Raw genomic sequence first — 23,464 nt, forward strand, 5'->3', positions numbered from 1 at the left:
CTCCCGAAACAGCGCACGGCCTAGTGAGCCTTTCCAGAACTGCAGAGGGGCGTCTGAGTGTGGACCATGAGTGCTGGGCACCTGGAGGGATGGAGGTGAGCCCCCCATCCTGCGGACCCTCAGAGATGGGAAGTAGGAGGAGGACTTGCCGGGCCACACCCTCCCACTCTCCGGATTTCCCCAAAGCTTGCTGGATACACGTCACTTGCTCAGCAGTCCACATCATCCGTATCTCTTGTCCCACAGCCATGGGCTGCCCAGCAAGGTGAGAAAAACAGGGACGTCCACAACACCCTGTTTGAGAAGGGAGCTCTTCTCAATGGGATTCTCTCCCCCACAAGCTCCAAGAGGACAGGGCAGTGTCTGATGGTCACTGAGGGACCTCCAAGGGCCATCCAGTGCCCAGCTCAGTGTGTCTGCTGAATTAATCAAGGCCTTTGCAGTGGACTCAGGCCACCTTGCCCTGGGACAGGCAGGCACAAAATGAGGACTGACAATGCTGTCAGCGCACGCCGGGATGGGAGCCTCAGCTGCTGGGAATGCACTTGCAGTGAAGTGCTGACCAAGGAGTGGACCCTGCCCGCTGGCCACGTGCAGGCGCAGTCCCCATGGGGAGGCATGCTTCTTCCAGGCTGAAGGGGAGCCCTCCGCCCGACTTAGGGAGCCCACCTGCTCCTCCAGGCTGCCCGCCCAGGCTGTGCCCATGATGGGGTGGGAGGGCCAGCCCCAAAACTGAGCATGCCCCGGCTCTCCTCTCACCCAGTGACGGGCCTGGCCACCCAGAGCCTCAGGAGCAGCTCCGTTGGGTGGGACCTGCTTGAGGCTCACAGATCCCGGCACTCCCCTTCCCCAGGGTGGCAGAACCCAGCCAAATTACAGCAAGCAGCACTCACACCTTCACCCACTCATTCACGTATTAATCTGCCCTGCCAGACTCCAGGGGCATCTGTTGACAAAGAGCCTCTAACTGGGACGGGCCATGGGGACGGTGTCCTGGGGTCTCTCAGGTGCCCAGGCGGCAACCTCTGTGGGGCACTGGGTAACCGCAACAATTTCCCCTCCTCTCTCCTGCGCCCAAGGTACCTGCCCAGCCGTCTCCACACCTGAGAGCCCACCTGGTACTGGTCCTGCATTATTTCTGGGTGTCGGCCCTGTCTTCCCAGGAACAGCTAAGGTCCTGAAGGCAGAGGCAGCCCCAGAAGCCTCCACCTCTCCCAGTGCCAACACAGGATGTTCAATAACACCCAACCTAATTCCAAAGAGATTGTGAGCAGCAGCTGGGTTCAAAGTAATCACTGCATAACCCAGAAACATTCATTAAGCACCTACTGTGTGCTGGGCTATCCACTAGGCTTTAGGAGATACAAGACATAGGGTTGCTGCCCTCATGGGCGTCTCACTCAGGTGAGAGAACAGCCAAATACTTGCAATCACAACAGTGCCCTATGAGTGCTGTGGCCCGGGGCACATCCAGCCCCCACTGAGGCAGGGGCACCAGGAACACTGTGCCAAGGAATTCGGAGACCAGAGGCCTTAGGCCGAGTGGCAGCATGGCATGGTCTGGATGGCAGACTTCAGTGAGCGGCGGAAAGATCGAAGGGACGGCAGAGCAAGAGGGAGGGAGAACGCTGTCTCCCACAAATACGGTCCACTTTCTCCAAACCTGAAGGCTCGCTGTGAACCTCATGGTCCAGGAATCCATCTGGAGATGGTGGAAGTCACGGTTTCCATGAGAGTCCTTCTGCCTATTGACTGAGCCACTGGGGGCTGGCTGGACTGCTCCCGCCAAGCAGCAAAGGAGAGGCAGCTGCCGTCCACCGAAAAGCAGGTGCGCTCAGCATCCCTCCCTCACACCCTTAGGGCCTGGCGGCAGGAGGTGAGACAAGATGCAGATTTCAGCCCCGAGTCTGGCTTACTTCAGGATTCCTCCCAGGGCTCTCTCACCTCAGAGGCAGTGTGGGACCCCAGACCACACCTCGTTTGCAGGCCTCGCCTAGATCATGGTAACAGCCAGAACTCAACAATTCCTCCAAGTCAGCGTCCCCGTGGCCCGGAGTGGGGACTGAGACCCACACACACCCTCCTCCGCAGGCACGTAGGGACGCAGCAAATCCAGAGTGAGTGCGTAGTGCACATCGGGCCTTAAGGTGGTGGGTGGAAACGCAAAGCACCTAGCCAGCTGTGCCGCTCTGTGCCCCGGGAGGAAGCTGGCATGGTGCTGATGCGGTTAGCGCCCTTGCACCCTCCTGGTGCTGCAGCTCATTTGAACAAAGCCCAGATTAGCATGTGGTGCAGAGGTCTGCATATTTCAACAAACTGCTGCCTTGTCAGATGTCACCTCGAGGGACGGGCTGATGGAGTCCCTGGCAAACCCAGGACTGGCCATGGAGTGGGGACATAGCCTGAACTGCCCCGGGCTCGCCTTGTACAGCCTCCTCCCGTAGATGGGGCAGATAATACGGGGGGAGGATGCTCCCTAAGTCCACAGCTCTGCAGAGGGCCCAGACCCCGCTCTGCCAGGGTGGTGGGCATCAGAGCTGGGTGGAGCTCTGTGAAGTCAGGGTCATGGAAATGGTATGTAAACCACGGGACCTGAAGAGAAGACGCCACCCCAGGGTGCACACCCCAGACACCACGACACGCCCTGGCTGACAGCTCTGGCCAGCGGAGCACTTGGGAGCCGGCAGTCTCTGCAGCCCAGCCTGCTGGTCCTGCCGAGCACCCAGGTGCCCACGGTGCTGACACATGACCAAGGACAGGCATCCATGGTGTGGGCCGCCTGGAGCCCCCCAGGTCCCAGGAGCCCCTCGGCTTATCGGAGACCAACTCCAGCCCGGAAAGCCCTCATTTGCTGAGGTTTTCTGGAGCCCCCCATGCCTCTCCAGGTGGAGAATGAGGCTCAAACGGAGGGGAATCTTGGCAGCCCAGACGCACCGCCTGCAGGGAAGTTGCCTGCTGGCGCAGACACACAGCCTGTCCAGAGCCTAACGGAATGCCACGGGCCCCAGAGATCCTCAGCCTGGAGCAGGCCTGGAGGCGGGGGCTCTGCCCGAGCAGGGACACAGTCCCCCAGGAAGGCGAGAACACAGCAGGCCAGAGGCGGAGAGGCCTCCAGTGAGGTCCAGCCATCTCCACTGGAGCAAGGAAAGTATCTCCTCTCCAGACTGTGGTCAGCGGCGGGCCCGGGGCGTCCTGCTCTGTCACGGGGGGAGGGTCCCCTAAGCAGCAGCCAGGGTGCCCCCATAGGAGGCTGCCCCCACCCCGCCAAGCCCAGACCAGCAGGGAGGCTCTCCTTGGAGGCAAGGCCCCCACCTCCTGTTCTTCCTGGGTGACATTTCCTCCAGAGAGTGGCCGGAAAGGTCACCTCCCCTCCACTCGAGCCGGCTTCATTGCCGTGATTACACTTTATGATTCTTTTATGAAGGATTTTGTCTTTAAGTTCCACAAATGTTATTGCAAAAAAAATGACTCGGGCCCCATCTCTGCCCTGGGGAGGGGAGCGGCCTGGCTGACTGGTCATAAGGGCTGATGCCTGGAAGATCCTCATTCTCAGCAGCGCTGGAGGAGACCAAACGACCCGACTCCCCAGGAGATGTTCAGAGACGAAGGCACCAGGGGAGCGCGTGGAGGACACAGACCCCAGACCACTCTCCCCTCTTCGTGCCCCTCAGCAAGTCACCCACTGCCAGGTCGGCCCCCCGCTGTGTAGAGTGGTCATGGACACATCACACAATATGCATACACAGCACACACTACACACCATACACATCACACACTACACACCACACACAACACACACCACACATCATACACCCCAGACAGTACGCCAGTACACATATACACACACTATACACACCACACAAATACATCACACACACCACACATACACCAAACACATCACACACCACACACACATACACACCACACACCCGTACACACCACACACACACCACATACACACACATACTGTACTCCACACACAACACACATCATACACCCCAGACAGTACACCAGTACACATATACACACACTATACACACCACACACACACAAATACACACATCACACACACCACACATACACCACACAAACACATCACACACATACCACACACACATACACACCACACACCTGCACACCACACACATGCACACACACCACACATACACCACACATGCACACACACCACACACATCACACACACACCACACACACACCGCACACACATATACACACCACACACCCGCACACACACACACTACACACCATACACACACACTGTACTCCACACACAACACACACCACACATCATACACCCCAGACAGTACACCAGTACACATATACACACACTATACACACCACACACACACAAATACACACATCACACACACCACACATACACCAAACACATCACACACATACCACACACACCACACACACATCACACACACACCACACATGCACACATACCACACACATCACACACACTGCACACACATATACACATCACACACACCACACATATACCACTCAAACACATCACACACATACCCCCCCCCCCCCCCCCCCCACACACACACCCCTAGCCCCTCCAATCTGGATACTCTGGTGACAGGAGCCACAGCAGCAGATTGATGCCGGGCCCTGCACACTGGCCTCCCAGGCCCTGTACTCGGCGTACTAGAGCTCCTCCCACTCAGCACCCACATGATCCCCTGGGGTGCCTGTGGCCCCCAACACACCCCGGGGGTGCCCAGAGCCGGCTTCCCCCAGCTGGAAGACAGCCCTGCTGGGGCCTTCCCAGGGCACAGGTAGTGGCACTCAAGACCCAGAGCCTGGCAGGGCTGCAGACCTTGCCACCCCTGAGGTCAAGGCCTCCCAGCAGATCCCTGGCTTGGGGCAAAGTCCCACCTTGAAGAAGGACTTGAGCCCAGAGCCAAGGCGAGGGTTCTGCGTGTCTGTGGCCAGGTGCACTGAGTCCTCACTGCAGGTCTGCATGGGGGCCCCCACCCTGGCCGCCCTCCACCCTCACAACACCGACACAGAGGGGTGGCACCTGTTGCCCTGTGTGGCATACAGGTGGGCTGGGGAACGTGCCTGGGGCTCCTCACACCTGGGACAAGGAAGACAGCAGCAGGGCCGAGGCTGAACTGTGAGTTGTCTTGCCTGAGAGGCAGACTCCACAAAGAATGAAACAAAGCCCTTCAGCGAAAGTCGGGGTCTTACGGGCCCTCCAGACGGCATGGGAATGGGGAGGGTCTCCAAGCCCCTGCACGATGCTCCAAAGCGTACAGGGTTCTGGAGTCTCCAAGTCCCTGCACAAACACCCCACGGGGGACAGGGTCCTTGGAATCTCTGGGTTCCTGCACAAAGGTCCCAGGGAGTATAGGGTCCTGGGGTCTCCAGGTCCTTGCACAAATGCCCCAAATGGTACAGGCTTGTGGGATTTCCAAGGGCCTGTATAAACATCGTGTGGGGACAGGGTCCTGGTGTCTCTGGGTCCGGTGCACATACCCAGGAGACACAAAGTCTTGAGAAGCACTGCAGTTCAGCGTCGGACTTCCCGGGGCTTGCTTTACTCCCAGCCCTGCCTCTCCCACCCAGTGTCCCTCAGGTTCCTCAGCCCAGGATCCCCTTTTTCCTTTGGTGAGCCCCTCTGCAGGGTTTGGCCCAGGTCTGGAGCCTCACGTCCACAGAGAGCTGCTACCAGGACCCGTGTTACCTGGCCAACTTCTAATAAACGGCTGCTCTTTGTATTTTCTTTTTACTGTCAATGAAAAATTGTCTTACCGGCAAACACAAAAACAAACCCATTACACAGTGCCACAAAAATCTTCCTCTAAACATCTGAAGCTAAAATTGAGGCCAAGCTTCACAGTATATTAGTGACTAAATTCTGAATAACATCATTTTGTAAAGAAGAAATAATTGGCAAATTATGAGATTATTTTAGTACAGTAACTTGAGAAAGAACAAGAAGAAAAGGAAGCAAGGCTTGGATTCATGAAAAACAAAAGATGCATTTGAGGCAAAAAAAAAAAAAAAAAAAAAAAAGGCAAACTCCTGTGCAAATCTGTGCTCAGCATTTCTCACCTCGAGGTGGGACTGGGTTGATTTTGCGGGGGCAGAAGACACCCTAGAAGTCAAAGGCTTATGTGCCCCATTAGACCTCGGGGGACCAGGGGGTGCAGCGGAGAGGTTAGGTAACTGGTCATCTTTCCCATGGCGGGTGTCAGTTCTGGGCACGAGTGGCCTCGCAAAGGGACTCTCTGGGGGTCCAGGCAGCATCTGCCTCCCCCACCCCTCCGGAGGTTTTCCAGGCTTCCACACAGGTGATCCACCTCCCCCACCACCCTGGTCCTGGGGAGCAGGCTTCAGCCCATGGGTCCCTTCTGTTTCCCACCTGCACAGGTGCTGCAGTGGGAAACTAATTCAAACACACCTTTGTGACCTACATGGGTCTAACCTCTCGTGCACAAGGTTAGACCCAAGAAGGCACAGCCCTGGTGGCCGACAGGTTCACTGGGGGTTAGGGGGCCAGCCCAAGAGAAGGAGGGAGCTGCAGGGCTCATCCCAGCCCAGTTCCTGCCGGCTCTCCATGCCCCTCCCCTTGCCCAGAGACCCTCTGTTGTTCACAGTGGTTTGGGGTGAACTGTCACTGTAGCCTCTCAGATGCTGCAGTTTCCTAGGACTCAATTCCAAGGGGATCACAGAACTAACACAACAGGGCAGGGTCAAAGAGGACACAGGCCATGCTGGGCACCTCCTTTTCCCGCAGCCAAGGCCTGCCGGCTTTTACCTGGCTACTCCGAACCCTTCCCAGGCCCCCAGTTCCACTCCCAACCCCCCAATCCATGGGACAAGGGCTCTGCCCGACCCTGGTTTTCTCTCCAGTGCTGGAATCGAACCACACTCCTCTCTCTGGCAAGGCCCCATCCCCTCCCACCTTCTGCCTGCAGTCCCGCTCCCTTCAGCACTGGTGGCAGGTTCGGGGACTCTGAAGTTTCCCATCTGGCTTCTTGTTACCCAGTTCTCAGCCAATGGATCACCTCCTGGGGGTGGCCTTCCTGCCGCTATTAAGCCCCCTCCTGAAATTCTCTGATGGGCCCTGGAACTCCAGGGACATTGCTGGACATTTCTTCACTTGCTCACAGGCTCCGCTCCTGTGGGCAGGCCCTGTCGGGTGGCACCGACCTGGCTGCAGCTCAGCACAGCACACCTTCCTCGTCCTTCCTGATTTCCACCTGAGGGGCTCCCAGCTTCTTAAAAAAATACAGAAAGTGGGAAGAGAAAAGTTGCAGTGACAAACTACACCGCCCTAAATGTAACTCCGTCTTCAAGAAAAGTCAACACAATAATTCTTTGTTTCAGAACAGGTGCCAAGAGAGAAACCACACAGCTTTTCCTCCCTGGGAAACAGTAACAACCACTTCAGAGCAATCACGGCCCGGCCACGCACAGCCTGGAGGAACTCGTGTCCTGTTAGGGTGTCTGCTTTGCCTCCGATTATCTGGCAAATAAACCAATTTAGGAGCCCAGCAGGGTCTTTCTGGCCACCTCTCCAGGGCCCTGGCTGGGCCCGTCCTGTCTTCATTTCCATACAGCCAGCATCCTCATTGAGACGGAGAAATGTCATTATTTACCAAGAAAGCAAGGTCTGAAAATGGCAATTACTCGGCGGGTCAGCAGAAAGCCCCAGGATACTTCTCTCCGCAGGATTCGGCCGGCAGCTCGGAGCTGCAAGACGCAGCCAGTGCCTACCTGTCAGGTTCCCACCCCCCATGAACTCACATCCCATTGGTTTACAAAAACGAGTACATATGCCCCCCACACAAATACATATTCATGTCTCAAAATGTAAGTCTGTTGCATACTTTGTAAAACACACATTGGAAAGCGGCATGTAAAACGCAGATATAAACATGGCACGATTTTCCTGCCTGCTCTGTGGGCCCTGGGGACTTAATTCCACACCCCCGGGCTGGAAGGAGACAAGCTCCCTGCACCGCTGACCCTAGGACTGACCATGGGACTCACTTGGCCAATGGGATTTTGTGGGTCTGACCCAGGCAGGAGCCCTCAGTGAGCTCCGGAGGTTGAGTCTGGTGTCCTGTGATTTACCACGGCAAGACGGTGCCGGGAAGTAGCTAGTCAAGAATGCACGGAGACGCGGGGAAGAGACCTGAGCCCACCGCGGCCCAGAGCAGCGAGCATGGCAGACCCGTGGGCAGGCACACCCATGCTCCCTGCTGTGGGCCACAGAGGCTGGGCTGCTTGTCAGGCAGCACCCATGCAGGGAAAGCTGACTGGCTCTGATTCCCGGTCCTCACTCTGCCCTCCAAAGTTCCACATGGACGGTACTGTATCCCAAAGGGCTCAAGGGAGGGAAAGCTCGCCAGCCAATACCCAGCTACCTCTAATCAGCCACAGCCAGAAAACTGGCCTGGAGATGGGGTGCCCCATGGCCTGGCTCACAACCAGCCTGAGGACAGGGCTCAGCCCCTTGCCCAGAACTGTCCTCCTCCTCCACCAGCTCGGTCCCAGCTCCCATCCCCGTCCCTAAGCCAGGAGCTGGCGGCGACTTTCGGTAAAGGACCAGGTAGTCCATATTTTCGGCTTAGCAGCCCCGGGGCATCTGGGTGGTTTCACATATTTTTCTTTTTTGTTATAACCCTTTAAGATGATTAAAGCCTAGCTTAGCTTCCTGGCGATATAAAAGCAGGCCACTCGGCCTAGAACCCGGAGCATCCACTCCTGTATCCACCTTCAGGAAGGGGCATGGAGCTGACCACGCGCTGGTGACAGAGAGGTCCGTGCACTGCATCGATCCACGGCACCCCCACGCCAAATGGCCCAGGGGGGCATGGAGGGCATCGTGCCCCTGCCACCCCCTCGCCCTGGCCCTGCACCCTCAGCCCGATCCCCACCCTCAGCCAGAGGGTCCTCAGGAAACCAGGTGTATGGGGTCTGCTCAAGGCCTCTCCTGCTATCTTCACTCGGGCAGGAGTCTGGCTTAGTCTGGGGACACTGTGGGGCCTTCTAGGCTGCTGGGCGCTCTGACAGGGGAGCAGAAAGGGGCTTCCAGGGCCCCAGGGAGGGCTGCAGGACCCTGACTGCAGTGCCTGCTGGGCTGGACTTCCTCCTGAAACAAGGAGGCCATGGCATTTGGTTTGACACCTTTGCTGCCAGCTTCTGGGTCCTCCCAGGAGCCTCGTCCAACTGTGGGACCTGCAGGCTGGGGTTCAGAGGCCAGGCTGGTCAGGGCCACATGCTTGGTCAGTAAGTGGCAGGGCCCGGATTTGAAACCAAGCCCCATCCTCTGCCCACATGCCTCCTGGCACACAGACATGTCCTGCCCTGGGGTTTTGTCCCTGGCATCCCTGGTCTAGAGTGGATGGAGGAGTGGGGAATGCCACCCTGAGCTGCCATGGCCAGACCCCGTCTCTCCCAGAAGATGATGATCTCGCCTGGAAATGCACCAAGAACAGAGCGGGAACCTCATGTCCTCAGGTCCCCAGGGAGCCGGGCCATGTGGTGGCAGCACCAGCCTCCCCCGCCCTACCCCACCCCCACCCCGGGTGTCTCAAAGGCAGAGGAACGAGAGCCACAGAACAATCCGTTCCATCGGGGCCTCTGCCAGCACCAAGCCATCTGGCTCAAGTCAGCGGGACCTCCCCGATTCCTGCCAGACCGGGAGGCCGAGGGGGTTTTTGTTTGGGGTAGCATTCTTCCTGACTACAGCCATTACTAAGAGCTCCTGCAGGAGAGGTACCCCGTCCAGCCACGTCCAGAGGGAGCCCCCGTCCCAGGTCCCGCCCCTCTGCAGGCGACAGAGCTCAGACAGCGCCAGCCCAGCCAGGCCCCGCTGCCATTGCCCAGCCAGCGCCAGCACGTCTGGGGGCCGTCTCGGGTCTGCGGGGCAGCTCCCAGCCACTCCTCCACACACAGATGTGAAGCTCCTCCTTTCCCCGGCGTAAACCGTCGTGGAGCACGGAAAGCCACCGCAGTGTGCGTGTGTGTGCGAGCCGCCTGTGCCCATGGGCGGCTGCAAACAAAGGCACTCTGTCCTCCCCGCAGCGCAGGGCACAGGGAGCCGGAAGCCTTGGCCACAGATGAAGACAGACATGCTGTTGACATGGAAACCCAATAGTTAAAAATTCTTCAGGCGGTTTCGAAATGTCAAATTTTGATAACCAGGTTGGAGTCCTTGTTCCTCCATAGCGAAATGTTTGGCAAAACAAGCCCTGCCATGAATTCCTGACAACGCGTCAGCCGGGGCGCACGCCTGAGCCATATGTCCCTCGACGGGCGGTGCGCGCTCATTACCCACCCGCGCCGGCTCCCGGTGCTGACGCGCTGTCAGGGCTGAAAGGACGGCCTGCCTCTCCGGGCTCGTCTTTTATGGACATATAACTTGTTGGCGGACAAAGGACATCCACTTGTTTCCTGGCTTGCCGAGAGGAAAGCCCTCTGATAGACAATTCTCCCTCTATGTTGCACCACAAAAACCCGGGACTGCTGGCATTTGCCTTGAGCCAGGGACGGTAGGTTTCCAAGTCCCTGCTAATTAATTGAAACGTGTGTGTGTGTCGGGGTGTGGGGGACGCATGAAGACAGAAACCCACACCTACATATGGACACTTGCCTCTGCCAAGTTAGTTTCAGGAGACGAAAACCAACCCATGGGGGAACTCGGTGTGTGGGGCACAAAGTGGTGGCACAGTCCTGTGGCAGGGGTTCGACAACACGGCACTCCTGTGGAGGGTGTGTCTGTGTGTGCCCCTGTGCAGCCATGCATGAGTGCCCATACATGTGTGTGTGCAAATGTGTGTGTGATGTGTGTGCAGTGTGCTCACACCTACGTATATGCACATACCTGCAGTCTGTGTGCAGCCATGCATGAATGGTCATATGCTGGTGTGATCGTGTGTGTGATGTGTGTGCAGTATGCTCACACCTACAGAGATGCACATGTATGCATGAGTGCTCATTACATGTGCTGGTGTGACCGTGTGATGTGCGTGTGTGTGACTGTGTGTGATGTGTGTGCAGTATGCTCACACCTACAGAGATGCACATGTATGCATGAGTGCTCATTACATGTGCTGGTGTGACCGTGTGATGTGCGTGTGTGTGACTGTGTGTGATGTGTGTGCAGTGTGCTCACACCTACAGAGATGCACATGTATGCATGAGTGCTCATTACATGTGCTGGTGTGACCGTGTGATGTGCGTGTGTGTGACTGTGTGTGATGTGTGTGCAGTGTGCTCACACCTACAGAGATGCACATGTATGCATGAGTGCTCATTACATATGCTGGTGTGACCGTGTGTGATGTGCGTGTGTGTGACTGTGTGTGATGTGTGTGCAGTGTGCTCACACCTACAGAGATGCACATGTATGCATGAGTGCTCATTACATGTGCTGGTGTGACCGTGTGTGTGCATGTGTGTGACTGTGTGTGATGTGTGTGCAGCATGCTCACACTTACAAATATGCATATACCCACACAGCTTGGGTGCACACGAAGGCATGAGTGCTCATACATGTGCCTGTGTGAATGTGTGTGTACATTGTGTGCGCAGCATGCTCACACCTACAACATATGCATATAGAAAGCGGACCTGCTCTCTCAGTGCAGGTCCGCTCTCAGTACCCCCTAGAGCCGGGCCTCCCCCTGCCCCTGTTCCCAGGGTAAAGGACAGTGGAGGGGGCATGGCCTCTCCTTCAACCTCCCCACACCCCCGCAGGGCGGCCCCATCAAGCACCTGGAGGAGACATTCCGGAAGTGAAGCTGGAGGAAGAGACATTCCCGGAAGTGAAGCTGGAGGAGGAGCTGCTTGGCTCTGGGCACAGGCACTTTCCAGGGCCCTGTGGGCTCCACTGCAGCCTTCCTCAGGTCCTGCCCTCCAGCCTGCCCTGCCCACCCACCCAGGCTGTGTCCAATGCTCATCTGTGACATATACACACCCATGTGATACTGAAGTCAGACATTTCTCCTAAACCATCCCATCCTCTCTTGTCGCACTACTGTGCAGGTATTATTTATAAATGTGCATCTCACATGCACACTTATGGGCAGGTCACAGTGTGTGGCAGTGGGACTGTGTGTGTGGATGAAAAGACACACTTTTAAGAGTCACACGCACATACTACAGTGGTGGGTGATCATTTGCTTAAAAACCTGTATAAAGGTTCCACCTCCCCTGGAAAGGCACCTGTGCCCAGAGCAGAACGTTCCCAGGTAAGGGCTGCTGGGCTGGGATCCCAGGGTGAGAGGCCCCAGGGCCCAGCCTTGAAGAGGGGCTGCTCAAGGTTGGGGAGAGGTGATATTCCCGAATGTTCCCTGTTCGCTGGCTGGGGTGACAGCTGGCCGGGGACCCACGAGTGACCATCAGAACTAGGAAGGAGAGGACAGAGGAGCTAAGACGTCTGTGCCGAGGCTACTGCTCAGCCTCCAGGACCCTCCAGACAAACGATGGGCACTGACCTCCATCCCTCCAAGGCCAAACCTCCAGTCTCTGAGCAGCTGCTTCTGCGCCTCCCAACCCCGTGTCCCGTGCAGCAGAGCCCGCGCTCTCAGTGCCGGTCCGCCCTCAGTGCCCGCTAGAGCCGGGCCTCCCCCTGCCCCTGTTCCCAGGGTAAAGGACAGTGGAGGGGGCACGGCCTCTCCTTCAACCTCCCCACACCCCCGCAGGGCGGCCCCATCAATCACCTGGAGGAGACATTCCGGAAGTGAAGCTGGAGGAAGAGACATTCCTGGAAGTGAAGCTGGAGGAGGAGCTGCTTGGCTCTGGGCACAGGCACTTTCCAGGGCCCTGTGGGCTCCACTGCAGCCTTCCTCAGGTCCTGCCCACCCACCCAGGCTGTCCTGGACCTGCTGCTCAGCTGACACAGCCCCTCCTCTCTGCCTCCACACTCCTCTGTCCTAGAGCTGGCCATGCAGGGTTACCCCCATGGGAGCCCTCTGCGGACCCCCGGAGGAAGGCCCGGCCCCACCTCACCTGCCTGTGCCATCTCTCCTGCTTGACCCACCTCACCCGCCTGCCCTACTTCACCCGCCTGCCCCTCACTGGCCTATCAGCCCTAACCTGCCTGACCCACCTCACCTGACTTATTCATTTCACCTGCCTGACCCACCTCACCTGATTACTCATTTCAGCTGCCTGACCCACCGCACCTGACTTACTCATTTCACCTGCCTGACCCACCTCACATGACTTAATCATTTCACCTGCCTGACCCACCTCACCTGACTTACATATTTCACCTGCCTGACCCACCGCACCTGACTGACTCATTTCACCTGCCTGACCCACCTCACCTGACTTACATATGTCACCTGCCTAACCCACCTCACCTGACTGACTCATTTCACCTGCCTGACCCACCTCAACTGACTTATTCATTTCACCTGTCTGCCTGTGCGCAGAGCAGAACGTTCCCAGGTAAGGGTTGCTGGGCTGGGATTCCAGGGTGAGAGGCCTCTGCTTGACCCACCTCACCTGCCTGTCCCCCTCACCTGCCTGTCCCCCCTCACCTGCCTGGCCCTGCCTCACCTGCATTCTTGCCCCTGCTGTGAGGGTAGCAATGAAAGGAGACCCTGCGAGCTCTTCTGAAAGGAGAGCTCCTTCTCTACGTCATCAGCCCAGCTCCAGGAAATGCAGGTGCTGAGGGATGCTTGCTAACTTTGGGGTGCTGACCCACTCTGACCCCACAAACCATGGCCCATGCTCTCCACAACATGCCAGCCTCATCCCTTCCACCAAACATGGTGACAACAGCTGTCATCCAGCCACATGGCTGCTGCCTCCCCATTTTCTCGTATTTCTGGACACTGACTTCTCTGCGCAGCAAAAAAGGACAGGTTGGAAAAGGAAAAAAAAGGTTTGGGGAAATGCAAAAATGTCCTTTTCTGGGCAACAGCTCAATATGAAATTTCATTCTGGCCAGGGACCAAGATGCTCAGAGGGTGGCCTCGAGTTGGGAAAGGGTCCCTGGGGTGTCCTTCTCCCAGACCCTTCCAGATCCTTCTACAGTCATCTCCTGAGGGCCTCACTGCTTGGGGTGCGACCCCTTCCTGGCGTTTCAGAATGTGGTGGGATCCAGCTTTGACTCAAATAACCAAAATACATCCTGCCGACATCTTTGATGGGCAAGGCCCCAGCTGGACCTCAGACGTGCAGCCTGGAGACCAAGACGCTGAAGCCCTCGTGCTGAGAGAGCCCCACGGGGGCCTGCCCTGGAGTCCTCACCCTGTGCCAGCCCTGCCACCTCCGTGCCAGCTGTGCTGGGGTCGCCTTCTGCAGACACAGGGCTTGGACACCACAATTCTGGGGTCCCAGGTGAGAGCCAAGGGTTTGACGGCTGCACTCCTCCCCCTCACACCTAACGGGAGACCAGGGCATCGATGAGACTTCCGTTCTTTGCTCCTTGTGCCCTAATCACCCCCGGTCCCCTCACCCTTCCTCAGGGCCACCTCCTCAGACCCCAGCCACCCCATCGGGATGGGCGGCAGCGGGCATAGGCCTCCCAGGGACTGCTCCCAGGGCCTCTGCTCCCAAGGCGGACGCTGCACAGGGGCACCTCTGCACCCACCTGTCAGCAAAACCCCGTCCCCTGGCAGCATTTAGGGAAACAGCCTTGGAACTCAGCACCCTGGGCTCACTTAAAGCTCTGCCACCCATGGGCGGTGGTGGGACCTTGGCAAGTGTCTGGATGTCTCTTGGCCTCAACTTGCTCACCCTGGACATGGAGAAGATATGATCTCCCTGTTGCAAAGACAGTGTGTGTCCTGTGTCCTCCAAATCCTAGGACTCATTCCTCAGATGCTCCCAGCCCGTCTTCCGATGGGAGCTGGGGCAGGGGCGCCATTCCTTGCTGAAAGATTTCATGCAGAAGTGGCCCAGCTCCTTCCAGGCCTGACCTCCTGTGCCATCCTCTTCTTCTTCCCCTTTCTTGGTGACCTGGAAGCCATGTGTAAGATGGCGGCTGCATTAGAGGCCCCCAGCGACTGGGTGGGCCACACCCTTTGCCTGCAGTAGGTCAGATGCTGGACGTGACTTCAGTGTCTGCAGCCTGAGGTCTCCCATCCCACCTGCCGCACTAACCCCACCAGCGACAGTGCATAATCGTTCACTGATCCCAATATTTTAAAACCAAAATACACAAAGAGACTATCCTGAAGACACAATAAATCCTTGCTGGGTACACAAACAGCCTTAGGATTGAGCAGGAGGGAAATGGTCTCTTGAGAACGTGTAATACGTATTTCCAACATGTACTCTTCGCCGGAAAGATCAGAGCTGTCAGGGCTGGCCACAGCCTGAAAAGGTGCGGAGTAAATAAAAGGTAAATATGCTGAAGCTTAGACGTACGGCCTCCGTAATCTCCTAAAGAGTACCGGCCGTGCAGCCCGGAGGCAAGGGCCACATTTGCATAATCTCTGAGAAAAACCCCTGGAAGCCCAGTTTATGATGGTTCTGAGGAGAAGAAAAGGCAAGGAGATCCCTCCTCTTCATCAGAGAACAGAAAGCACCAGGGGGTTCCTCGTCAGGAGGGAGGCAGGGTGCCCAGGACAGGGCTCAGAAGGGAGCCACCCACCTTCCTCTGGCTGCACAGTGACCAGCTGTGCAGACAGGAAATGGGAGCTCAGCTGCAGAATCAGATCCAGAAGTGTCGCCAGCTGTGCCGGCATGTGCTGGGCATGAAGTCCTGTCCGTGATGTCCCTGACTGTGGGACATCCACCCTCTCCTGCCCTGCCACACCCATCAGTCCTTCCGGGGGAGTTGAGAGGTGGGAGGCACCTGCTGTGTCTTCCTCCAGGATCAACCTCCCAGCCTCGCCTCCCAGGATTAGAGAGTGCAGAGTCCTGGGGGCAGTCCCAGACAACCTCTCTGTACAAACTGCTTCCTATTCCCAAGAGGCATGTGGTCTCTGGCGCGAGACTGACAGCTCAGCACTGGGGCACGCTGGGGGTCTAAAGGCATTTTGCCTGCTGGTGAGAAAGGGAGGGTCCCGGCTAGAGTCCCCTGCACAAAGCTGGTAAGCTGAGGGGTGAAGGCCAGCTACCCCGACCTGACGCCAATGCCAAACCAAGTCAGTAACCCACATGTCAACTGCACCTGCAGGGAAGACCCACTGCGGCCTCAGGGACCTCAAAGCTCACCAGATCCCAGGCCACAGGGCACCGGGGCGGGTGTCAGGAGCTGCCTGCAGAGGCTGCAAGATTCCCATTGTCTGCAAGAAAGAAGCCCGTCTCACTGCCCGCTCCAGGAGGGGACAGGCAGGCCGGTGCCCCAGGCCTTTCACCTGCCCAGTCTTCATCACAGCCCCACCCCCTGCCCAGGACAGGCTCCCAGGAGGCAGAGCCAGGGCAGGACAAGCCCGGGGCTGGGGCTCAGCTCCTGCGGCTACACGTCTGAGCTCCATGAAAGGCTGAAAGCGTTGGCCAGGGGCCGCTCAGCTCCTCACAAAAGCAGAAGGTGCCCCACGCAGACCCCCACTTCCTGGATCTGAAACAGGCCCAGCCACGTCGGCAGGCAGTGTGGCGGCTCCCGGCTACTCAAGCCACCCTCTGACTGATTCCCTGAGGCTGCCTACACACTCACGGCCAGCTCTTCCCGGATGGCATGTCTGTGAGTGTGGCCAGTCCCCTAACAAGGCAGGGGGCAGGGCAGGCAGGGGCACCGCTTTGCACGGGGCGGTCCTTGTACAATGGAAGCTCAGTCTTTCATGTCACTGTGACATCTCAGCCACTTTCATCTGGAACCCAAGGGACATTGCTCCCCTGCTTTGTCGATCCCCATAGCCACACGCACTGGGGTCACCTCTCCTGCCCCAAACCTCATTTCTTGGGAACTCCCTCTGCCACTGTGCCCCTGAAGGGGTGGGCCTGGTGGTCAGGTGTGGACCAGGTGGCCATGACCCCTGGCCCAAAGACAGCAGGTCCCATGTGACATGGACGGTTGGACAGGAAAGACGGGAGCCCATTGGAGGAGGGTCACCAAGCAGAAGGGATGGGAGGGGAGGGAGCCAGGGGAGCCACTGGTTTCTTGCCCACCCTCTAGCAGGGGAGGAGATGGGAGGAGCCCTATTCACCCTGGTTTCCACCCTGGGCCTCAGTTTCTCTCTCTGTAAACCTACAGCAGGTTCCCCTGAACCATCCCAAGGTCCCTGGCCAGAGTCTCCAGTGGTCAGCCAAGACTTGAAGCCAATCCTTTCAGTTGAATGCCGGCCCCAGGACAGCACCCCGGTGCATTCCCTCCTTGGGCTCTGGCAGGTGACGGCCCCTGTGCCCTCCGGACATTCCTTCACTCTGTGTTTTCTCAGGAAGACATTTCAGGAACAGGCAGCACCAAGACTCCCGATACCCCATTTGTCAGACGACCATGCTCGGATGTCACAGGAAGGGAGCAGAGGAGACTTACACTCAATTTCTCATGCATGCAAAAATGGAGGTGATGCAGCCCCAGCCGCCTCCTCTTCGAGTCACCATGGAGACAGAGCAGGTGGTACAGGTCATCAGCACAGGAGGGTCTGCAGACGCCAGGGCTTCCCTCACCCTACTCGGCCCAGCCCCACAAAGCAGAGGGCCCACGGCCCCTGCAGCCACGAGCTCAGTCCTCAGGGAGTGTCCAGAGGGCCCACAGCCTCTGCAGCCACGAGCTCAGTCCTCAGGGGGTGCCCAACGCCCCGTGAAGGGAGAAGGGAGGTCCCATATGCCCCAACTCCCACCTGGAAGCTCTTTCTTCCAGAGTTTTCCTCCACATGTGCCTTCCAGGCTCACTGTGACTCAAGGGCTACAACCGCTCCCACAGCACACCCATGGGAGGACGGCGGTCTGAGGGGGCCTGACCACACACTCTCCCCGTCCACACACCCAACCCGTCATCCTGTCTCTATGGAAAATCCTGATTCTGCCACAGTTTGGCCTGGTCGGAGAGCCCTGGACTTCTGCCTGGACACCCCCGTCTCCTGCCTGGACACCCTCGTCTCCTGCCTGGACACCCCCGTCTCCTGCCTGGACACCCCCGTCTCCTGCCTGGACACCCTCGTCTCCTGCCTGACACCCCCGTCTCCTGCCTGGACACCCCCGTCTCCTGCCTGACACCCCGTCTCCTGCCTGGACACCCCCGTCTCCTGCCTGACACCCCATCTCCTGCCTGACACCCCATCTCCTACCTGGACACCCCCATCTCCTGCCTGACACCCCATCTCCTGCCTGGACATCCCCGTCTCCTGCCTGACACCCCATCTCCTGCCTGACACCCCCGTCTCCTGCCTGACACCCCATCTCCTGCCTGGACACCCCCGTCTCCTGCCTGACACCCCCGTCTCCTGCCTGGACACCCCCGTCTCCTGCCTGACACCCCCGTCTCCTGCCTGACACCCCATCTCCTGCCTGGACACCCCCGTCTCCTGCCTGACACCCCCGTCTCCTGCCTGACACCCCGTCTCCTGCCTGGACACCCCCGTCTCCTGCCTGACACCCCCGTCTCCTGCCTGACACCCCCGTCTCCTGCCTGACACCCCATCTCCTGCCTGGACACCCCCGTCTCCTGCCTGACACCCCCGTCTCCTGCCTGACACCCCGTCTCCTGCCTGGACACCCCCGTCTCCTGCCTGACACCCCCGTCTCCTGCCTGACACCCCCGTCTCCTGCCTGACACCCCGTCTCCTGTCTGACACCCCCGTCTCCTGCCTGACACCCCGTCTCCTGCCTGACACCCCCATCTCCTGCCTGACACCCCGTCTCCTGTCTGACACCCCCGTCTCCTGCCTGACACCCCCGTCTCCTGCCTGGACACCCCTGTCTCCTGCCTGGACACCCCCGTCTCCTGCCTGACACCCCCGTCTCCTACCTGACACCCCCGTCTCCTGCCTGACACCCCCATCTCCTGCCTGACACCCCCATCTCCTGCCTGGACACCCTCAACAGCCTCCACCTGGATTTCTCTGCCTCTACCCAGGTCCTAGGCATGCAGAGTCAGAGCAAGCTCTCAAATGTGAAGGTGGTTTAAGCAGTCACTGCCCTGCTAGGGCCCTTCAGAGGGTTCTAGTGCCTTCCAGGGCAAGCCCCTATCAGGCAGCTACCCTGTGCCCCACCTGCCTGAGCCTTTCTCCAGGCTGGGCTTTCACCTGAAATCTACCCCCTCCTTCTCCAGGTCACAATGGGACTGTGTCTCCCAGAGCAGGGCCTCTGGGCCTCAAGGAAAGCCAAGCCAGGTCAGGGGCTCCACAGACCCCCAGCTTCTCTCCCAGTGCTCCTGGTGCAAGCACACAGCTGCCGAGTGGCCCACCGGCCCTGAGTGCACACTTGGGGCCACTCTGCTTTCAGGGTATTCCTGGTTCTTTCCACAGCCCTGACTTGCAATCACACTCACACCCTGTCTTTGTGGACTCAAAGCGTCGGTTAATTATGCAAACTACCTAAGCACCTGACAAGCCACAGTCCCCGAGGCCACATCACAAGTGGGGCAGGTGCACAGGCTCAGACTCCTGGGCTCAAGCCGTAGGCTCCTAGGGGGTGAAGACTACCCTTGATGGGCCCCGTGAAGGAGTGTGGTGAGGAGGGTGCGCACAGGGCGGGGCTGGGCGCAGTGGCTGGAGGCAGCCAGTGCAGGGTGCAGAGGTGCTGGGCTGCAGGGGCCACCCTTCCAGGGGTGCCTCCTCACTATGGCCATGGCTATGCACGGGCACTGGGGAACGGACCCTCAGAGCAGACCTGTTTCCTGGAGACATGATGCACCCAGGTGGCACCGACTCATGCCCCAAGGCCCTGCTGGGGTCCTCGATGCAACTCCGCAGTAACCCCCAAGCCCACTCTCATCTCATGCCACTCGAAGCTTGTCAGGTACCAGGACCACACCAGGCTCCTAATTCATGGGTTTCCGGGGCCTCTGAACTTCAGTGTCCTTACCTGAGAACCAACGTCATCATCCCCATCAGAAACATCGCGGGGCCACTGGAGGAGGAGAAGGGAGGCACCGGGGGGCCCAGGCGGCCAAGTCAGCTCTGCCTATGCCACTTTCATCTGCCCGTCTGGTGCCCCGCCCCAAGGGTAACATGACATTCCCGATTCCAGAGAGGAGAAAAAGTAGTAAAAGTGCATCTCAGAAGTGCCTGAAGAAGAGCGTGCCTGGGAAGGCAGGATTGGACCTGTTAGGGCTGCCCGAATGTAACAGGGCCTGAAGCCTTGTGCCAGGCTCCACCCACCCGTGAAACACCCAGTGCATCTCAGGCACCTCCCTCTGACCTCCTGGCCACCATCACCGGACCCACAGCTGCTCCCCTCAACCACACGACAGAGGCTGACCCAGGAAGGGTCTGAGCTGGGGCAGGGGCCAGCAGAGCCCTGGATCCTCCTGCCACTTCCAGCCTGGGTGGGATGCGGCTTCCCACAGGGCTTCCGACAGGCCCTGCGGTGGGACCTCACCTCCCTTCCAGGCTGCCTCACAAGAGCTGCAAGGAAGCTGAAAGTCAGTACCTGGCCTGACTCTCTGCCCCAAGGACTGTGCACACATGTCCTTCCTGAACGTTCCCGTCTGGAGGCCGTGCACGGAGAGTGGCCAGCTGTCTCTGGGCAGCTGCAACAGCTCAGGAGTCCACCTCACTGTCCACGGTCCCGTTGCCCCTCACCCCTGCTGCCCTGGCCTTGCCCTGCCCCATAAGCAGGTGCCAGGCGACACCATGGCTGCTCATCCATTCAGAAACACAGGAGTAGCGGCCGCACTGTAAGAACTGGGCAGGTGCAGGTCTCAGAGATCCCCTAGGCCGGGGTGCAGTTGGGTTCTACGTGCACCTTGACATTTACAGAGGAAGAAGTGACGGCCAGCCAGAGGGGGTGCCACGGGCATCATCTGGCATCACCCCAGAGCCACAGCCTTCAGAGGGTGAACCACATGGCCTGGTCAGTTGGCCCAGGGGAGGCCAGCAAGGGCCCACAGAGGCACTGGGCGGGACTGTTACAATGAAGTCCCTTACATCTGAGTTCTTCAAATGCACACATCTGACTTTCAATAAATGGGAAAATTAAATTTATGGTGGGCCTCATAATGAGATACAACATTTTAAGGGAAAGGAATCACTTAAAGCAAATCCCAAGGACAACTGGATACCTTCCCCCTTTCAGAGGAACTGCAGTCCCATCTCACAGTTGATGTCATTGTTAATTTTTTCTAATGACACATTCAAGAAACAAAGCAAAACAAAAGAACCATCAACTCAGCATTTAGAACAACATATTTTGACAGCATATTTTTAAACTAATTCCCCTCTTCCAATGAAAGTGCCGTCTTGCAATCTTTCTAAGTCTATTCAGTATATACAACATGATTATCTCATTCTTCTCATGAGGAAAACTCCGAGATACATAATGGCAGCGTGATCGACATGCAAATGCACTCAGGGACATTGTCTCTTCTTGTGAGGACCGGGAAGGAGGGACCAACAAGGGTGCACCCGCAGGAGCTCTGGGGGCAGCGGCTGCCCTTTGTGGTCAGCCTCATGAGGCCGACACGCAAAGTTAACCGGAAGTGAGCAAGGTGGCACACAGAAGCCGGCCCGCCTCTCCTTTGTGGACCAGGGACTCTGAGGGCTCCAGGTGGCCAGTATACAGATGTGTCTGGGGCGACAGCTCCTGGAAGGCTTGGCTGGGGCACCTGCTCCCACTGTGCTCCCCGAGAAGGATTTTGGAGCCAGCCAAGGGTACACAGTGAGGGATCCCACAGGTAGAAAGCTCCCTCGGCTCCTGGACAGGGTGCAGGAGACCTCCCCAAAGGCACAGATGGCACAGTCCCAGCTCAGGGCACCACACACAGATGGAGGAGGGCAGCAGGGTGGACAAAGAGAGGAGAGCAGACCGGGGTCCCAGCCCTGGACAGCCCCTTCATGCTGGGAGCTCCTGGGCAGGGCCATGGACATGCACCCCTTAGTTTCTCCATTGGTAAGGTGAGGCCACTGGCTCCCCTGGCAGTGACCGAGACCACCCAGGAAAGGGTGAGTACAGAGACCCCTGAAACCTGCCAAGGCTGGTGCCTGGTACGGATTCTCCAAATCTGCACTGAGGGGCACCTGGTTCCCTTGTCCAGCCTGACAACGATCTGGGAGGTCAGGGTGGCGGGAGTGGAGACCTCAGGACACCTCGTACATAGGTGGGGAGAATAAAGAGGGAATGAGCCGCGCACATCACCACACGCCTCTGCAGGGGCGACCTCAGGATGCCTGGTCCACAGGTGGGGAGAATAAGGAGGGAATGAGCCACACACATCTCCACACATCTGCAGGGGCGACCTCAGGACTCCTCGTCCACAGGTGGGGAGAATAAGGTGGGAATGAGCCGTGCACATCACCATGCCTCCACAGGGGCCAGGAGGCAGGGTGGGCTGTGGATGGAGGCTCCGACTTCAAGCCATCCCATCTGTTTTGGGAGGAGGGTAGGGCTGATGTCTCTTCTATATCTTAGGCTGAGAATGTTCCAGAACTTCTTGGATGCCACTAAGGTCTTGTTTCAACTGCCAAGTGTCCAGCAGAGTGTCCCTGACCAAGTGTCCAGGCCAAGGTGCTGCTGGGCTCCTCAGAGTGGCCTTGGGGAATGAAGGGCAGAGTGTCTCCATCTCTGAGGTCTGCACGGAGCTCACATAAGCCCACGCCTGGAGGAGGAGCTTCCTCTCCACTCCAAATGCCAAAGGCACAGCCCAGCAGAGTCTCCCACCAGCCCCCAGGCTGTCAAAGCCATGCAGGCTTTTGAGACAGAATCCTCAGGCCCATGGAGATGAAGGCCCTAAGGTCAGCATCGGAAGCGGTGGGCTGCCAGTCGCACAAAGGAAATTTGGCCAGACGGGGGGAAGGAGAGAAAATCCCGAAAAAGCAGCCATAATGGACTAAAATAAGATCAGTGGCAATAAAAAATGGGGGAAGGCAGCATCGTGCTATCTATCTTCCCGCCCTGCTTCCGCCCTCTGAACAGGCATCACAGGCCGGCCCAGCCGCAGGGCAGGCTGGGACCACGTGCAGTGGCAGCTGTGGGCACCTCGCGTGGGCAGTCTGCAGTGCCTTCAAAGGCCAGTGCAAGCCGCCTGAGCCCCGGCACACTTCTCACCAGTCTCTCTGCAGGGAGGACCCTGCGTTCACACCCAAACTAGCCTTGTGTCTGCCTGGCCTATTTTCAGCTGTTGGGATCGTGCTTCCCACTAAAGCCTCTTGGTAGTAAGTCTGGGCTGCCCAGGAATAGGGGTTACTGGGAGTGGCTCCTTTGTGCAGCCCTGGCCCAAGATGGGCACAGAGGGGCTAGGGTCAGTCCAGGCGGCTGACCTGGCCCAAGCAGGCCTGAGCCTAGGCCTAGGAGGGGCACCTGGGATGCGGCACCAAGCCCCATGTGGGTGAAGGCAGAGAGTCAGGGGCTAGGGGCAGCCTTCAGGGGTCCCAGGAGCAGAGGAGGCCCAACGTTTTCCATCCAAAGC

The 23,464-nt window shown here is 58.2% G+C and overlaps 1 protein-coding gene across 11 annotated transcripts in view; it reads right to left on the reverse strand.

Annotated features, from left to right (window-relative positions):
• Positions 1-23,464, reverse strand: part of TAFA5 (TAFA chemokine like family member 5) — a 343,256-nt gene that overhangs the window by 289,995 nt on the left and 29,797 nt on the right. For 2 of the 11 annotated variants that reach the window (XM_045363425.3, XM_074003196.1), the window contains exon 1: positions 11,770-11,922. The exons of the other annotated variants lie outside the window; for them this stretch is intronic. In XM_045363425.3, coding sequence (XP_045219360.1) covers positions 11,770-11,782 — 13 coding nt within the window. In that variant the 5' untranslated portion in view covers positions 11,783-11,922. Of the gene's footprint in view, positions 1-11,769; positions 11,923-23,464 lie in introns of those variants that run through there. 11 annotated transcript variants of the gene reach the window in all.

Source organism: Macaca fascicularis, chromosome 10, assembly GCF_037993035.2.
Source record: "Macaca fascicularis isolate 582-1 chromosome 10, T2T-MFA8v1.1".
Taxonomy (NCBI): Eukaryota; Metazoa; Chordata; class Mammalia; order Primates; family Cercopithecidae; genus Macaca; species Macaca fascicularis.